At 45.4% G+C, this 4828-nt stretch overlaps 1 protein-coding gene across 1 annotated transcript; it reads left to right on the plus strand.

Annotated features, from left to right (window-relative positions):
• The first annotated feature begins 1192 nt into the window (after nt 1-1192).
• On the plus strand, nt 1193-2470 carry LOC120847678 (intracellular coagulation inhibitor 3-like). The gene has a single exon (XM_040219537.1). The coding sequence runs from the start codon at nt 1193-1195 to the stop codon at nt 2390-2392; it is 1200 nt and encodes a 399-aa protein (XP_040075471.1). The 3' UTR covers nt 2393-2470.
• Nucleotides 2471-4828: the final 2358 nt, after the last annotated feature.

The following is a 4828-nucleotide window of genomic DNA, read 5'->3' on the forward strand; positions in this document are numbered from 1 at the left end:
TGGCCTGGTACATATTAATTTTTTTCCATCGTTCCCCATATGAGGCAGGTTTGAGCGTGATAGGCTGGCGTTGTGAGGGTGCTGAACGTTTTATGAGCATGCAAATCATCCTTACATATTGAAACCACCACATCATCGTGCATGCGTTCTGCACTCCTTATTTGAGAAACAGAGAATAAGTAGGAAAGATATGTTCAATTGGTGTGGGGATGCATCGCAGCTTTCCAGTAAGCGTTTACTTTGCCACAGGCTACAGCCAAACATATTTGACAGCTCCAATGGGTGACTGCTAGGGTGCAGCCTTCGAGCTTCGTAAAACATCCACCCGGAGTGCTAGGCTTTGCGAGGGGCCAAAAATCCTGCTTATCCTAGGCTTATCCTCTCAGAAGAAGCCAATACAAAAGGGGACCTTCCCCTCCCCCACCATACAGTTAGACAAAGAGGGAAAGGGCAAAAAAGAGTGCGAGGAGGTCTTTTCGCCAGGTGGAAGAATATTTCTGCAGGTCCCCCTTTAAGAAAGGCTTCCTTCTACCCATTTAACGACACCATAAAACAAGCGAGGCAAGCAAGTGCAGGACCTAACAAAAGCTCCGGAAAACTAAATGACAGCATTCGAACACGGATCACAATAATATGAATATGAAATGAGTATTCTTGGGGCCTGAACGTTGCGCATTCTTATTTTTAAAGATTCCGTGTATCCTTAAATAACAAAATTAAAAAAAAAAAAAACACGAATTGATTTGGTGTGGTTATTTTCTTAAAGTTCAATTTCGAATCGCAGAAAGTTTCACCGCTCAGCTTGTAAATGTAGTAAACATCAAAGTACACCTTAAGAAAGGTTTCCTTCCAGCCCATTTAATGACGCCATAAAACAACTGAGGCAAGAATGTGGAGAACCTAACAAAGCTGCGGATAACTAAATGACAGCATTCGAACACGAATCACTATAATATGAATAAGAAATTAGTATTCTTGGGGCTTGAAGGTTGCAGATACTTATTTTTACAGATTCCGTGTATCCTTGACTGATGAACAAGTCACGAGCAGCTATAAAATATATGTGGATATGCATTGTTTCATTGGCCGAATATACCGAAGGTTTCCACGATCAAAGAAGCCCATTGTTCATAAACGAATAAATACACACAATAAGGAACGAGGAAAAACAGATGAAAGACCAGTTTCGATGATGCTTGCCGAAAAGGTTTTTCTCGTCTTGTTCGTTCTGCTAGCAGGGGACAGCGAATGCTATGCTGAAGATAGTGATATAAAGCTCGCCCAAGCCCAGAACCATTTTGCCCTCAAGCTTCTCAAGGAACTGTCCAGCGAAGCACCGGAATCGAACATCTTCTTCTCGCCAACCAGCATCTTTGTTGCACTCGCCATGGTCTACGCCGGCGCCAGGGGCAAGTCCGAAACGGAACTCTCCTCTGCTCTCGGCCACACCTCGGCAGGTCTGTCCAGCAGAGAATCTATACTGGAGTCTTACAAAAAGATTCTGGCACAACAGCAGACTGATGACAATGTAAGTTTGATGATAGCCAATGCAGTCTTTGTGGAGAAGAACCTGAAAGTCCTCGAAAGTTACCAGAAGGAGCTCGTTGACACCTTTGCGGCAATGTTCCGGTCGGTGGACGGGGGGGCAGAAAAGTCTGATATGGAATCCGAGGTTAATGAGTGGGTGAAGAACAAGACCAGAGGCAAGATCTTGGGCTTCAAAATTCCCGCAGACGTTGTAATGGTGATTCTCAATGCCATTTACTTCAAGGGGCTCTGGGAGACTCCTTTCAATCCCAACAATACATCCCCCCTTCCTTTTTACAACAAAGGATCTCAAGAAATTGAGGTAGAAACCATGACGAGACTCGATAACGTACCGTTCACCTTCGAACCCGAATTTGCAGCCCTAGAACTGTCCTACAAAGGGGACAGACACTGCATGGTAATCGTGCTTCCACATGAGAAAAAGGGACTTCCCAAACTACGGGACGCCATAACTGTCGAGACCATTAAAAAAATCCAGGGAAGTTTGAAAAACGATACTGTCAAGATTCAACTTCCCAAGTTCAACTTGGAAACGGACTACAGCCTCGTCCCTGCCCTGACGAAGTTGGGTGTGCGTTCGATCTTCTCCGACGCCGATCTGTCGGGAATCGCCGGCGACAGAGGGCTGAGGGTAACCGAGGTCCGGCACAAGGCAGCCATCGAGGTCAACGAAGAAGGCACGGTTGCCACCGGCATAACAATAGTGGAAATAGGAAGAAGTCTTCCAAGACCTTTCGTCGTCGATAGACCTTTCCTCTTCTACATCCGCGAGAAGGCAACCGGCCGTGTGCTATTTCTGGGAGAAGTGCACGAACTCCCAGCCGTTAAGCCCGCCCTTGGCTAGTGCGATTCTGCACCAACAGATGGCGATGGGGTCGCCTTCCAGACCCATGCACGAATGCAATAAATCGTGTGTGGTGGCGCTTTGATAGAGTGTGGTATTTTTCTTTCTCCTGAAATTGACATTCTTGGCTGTTCACCTCTTTCTTGATGCACAAGATTTCTGGGGAACGCGGCCCCGCTGCACCTGTTCTCGAGCAAAGGAGCAGCTGCCTACGCTATCAGCTCGCGTCTCTAAGATATGTGGTCCGAACAAAACGTGAAGATCGTCCTCATCTAACGGCGACTCTTTTAATCCTAGTCCTCTAGTCCCTTACACCACAGCGCAAAGGCAGCTGTGGTCCACTTGCAGCCTCGCGCTTGTTGTTTTCACATCTCCGGCACGCTCGCTGCGGGCATTCAGGCATCCGACACGCACACGTCTGGTGCCATTTCTGTTTCTCGCGTAGCGTTCCAAGCGGCACATGACAAGTGCAAATCAAGCTACTCTTGAACACGTGTCGCCATCTGTGATTGACATTAGAAAAAATGCAACTTGCTGTAACTGAATGGGAAAAGTCTGCGATCGAAACTGAAATTCACTTATAATCTATCGATATGCAGAAACTGCATATACACTGAAGTATGAAGCATAAAGATGCTTCATACTTCTATGTCTCGTTATTTTCGTTATTTGACGTGATTCCGTTTTCATTGCATGAAAAAATAATAGTACTTTAAGCTTTCATTTTTATTTAAAATTCAAATTTTTTGTATAGCTCATTGCTTACTATTTTAATTTGCTATATCCAGCAAACCGCGTATGTAAATTATTGTGGACATTGAGACGTTAAAGTCGAGAAAACAACTGTTCAATATCAGAAACTGTGGTCCATTAAAAGTAAATATTGAAGTAAAAACTACGAATAAATGCAATAGGTATCGAGACATTAGAGCATCGTTAAGAAATAGGTATTCATTTAAAATTAACTTTATGACTGCAGAATACATAGAAAGAAAGTTATAAACTGTCAGAAATTAAGCCAAACGGTGTGCATGGTGGGGTTGCACCATAAATAAAAAGCTCCTCGGTCGTGAGCGGTCTCTGTCAGTCTGTTGTTTGTGGGCTTACGAAAAGATTTGATATAACAGCATCATGTTGTTCAGCAATAGTAGAAGAAAGTACCTACGTTAAAGCGAAGCTCCGCTCAAATAGGCAAATTTTAGGATACAGTCGTCGACCATTCTTTCGGACTCCAATAATTCGGACTTGTTCGATATTCCGGACCTAAAGGAGGAACCGTGAATCACCCCATAGGAAATAGTGCATATTGACGACCAATGTTTCGGACAGCTTGAAGTCCGAAAGTTTGATTTTTCGGATAAAATCGTCGGGAACGATCAGCTGGAAACACCACCGAGAAGCGGCCATTTTGGATTCTATGTTGGCTGCAAATGGATCGGCTTTTTTTGGCAGCGCTAGTTGAGTACTCCTGAGTCCTACCGCTAGGTGACGCTACGCTAGCCTTTTTTTTCCATTTAGCTGCACGTCATCATCATCATCATTATCATCATTCTGCTTTTGTTTCCTTCCATCCCTTCGTGCCTCCGCCACCTCTGCCCCACTTGCGCGTCGCCAGTCGCCATTTTGTGCTCGTGGATTTGCGCCTGTTATCTCGTTCGGACAAAGCTGGCTTGGATGTCATGGCCCCCTCTGTTCTTCTGCCGCCACAATGGGTCTTTAAGAAGCGCAGAAAGTACTCGACCATAACACTAAAAGAAAAGGCAGTGATCTCTAAGCTAACAGAAAGTTGCCCAACGCAAACGGAGGCGTAACCTAACAGAAGGCACGCAGGGGTAACCTGAAGCAAGGCACTATTTACGGCTTTTTCAAGCCCACTTGGAAGTAATAAAAGCAAGTTTTCAGTCTGCTGATTTTTCAGAGTGCTCTATTATTCGGACGTCTTTTCGGTCCCTGCGAAGTCCGAAAAATTGGTAGGCGACTGTAATGACTGTTTTTACATTAAAATGCACTAAGAAAAGGCACTATGTCATTTGCTTCGCAGAAATGGCATATATATTGTTAAATCTTACATTAAAGTTGAGCCGAAATCTAAAATGAAACTTCAGGCACCGTCTAGCAACATTGGCCTCGGGCCGCAAAAAACATGGCTATCACGTGGAACGAGATGTCACGCGATCGTTGATGCAACGACGCATGGGATTAGGGCGGGCATGTGCCAGGCACAAGCGTTGTCTGCACTGCACTCTTCACCATGTTATGGCGTCTACAACATCTGCACAGTGACGTCTGCGCAATTGCCGCATCAGTCTGCGCACGTAATGTGAACGAAACTCCGAGACAATGATCCCAAACGGTGACACAACAACAACGGTTGTGACGCGGGAGACGGCACTACGGCCGGACGGCTCCCAAGAAGCGTGCTGCACAGGCGCGTTT

This window comes from Ixodes scapularis, unplaced genomic scaffold (genome assembly GCF_016920785.2).
Source record: "Ixodes scapularis isolate PalLabHiFi unplaced genomic scaffold, ASM1692078v2 ptg001421l_1__unscaffolded, whole genome shotgun sequence".
NCBI lineage: Eukaryota > Metazoa > Arthropoda > Arachnida > Ixodida > Ixodidae > Ixodes > Ixodes scapularis.

Coding starts and splice junctions, on each gene's coding strand:
- LOC120847678 (XM_040219537.1), top strand. CDS start 1,193: ATGCTTGCCGAAAAGGTTTTTCTCGTCTTGTTCGTTCTGCTAGCAGGG.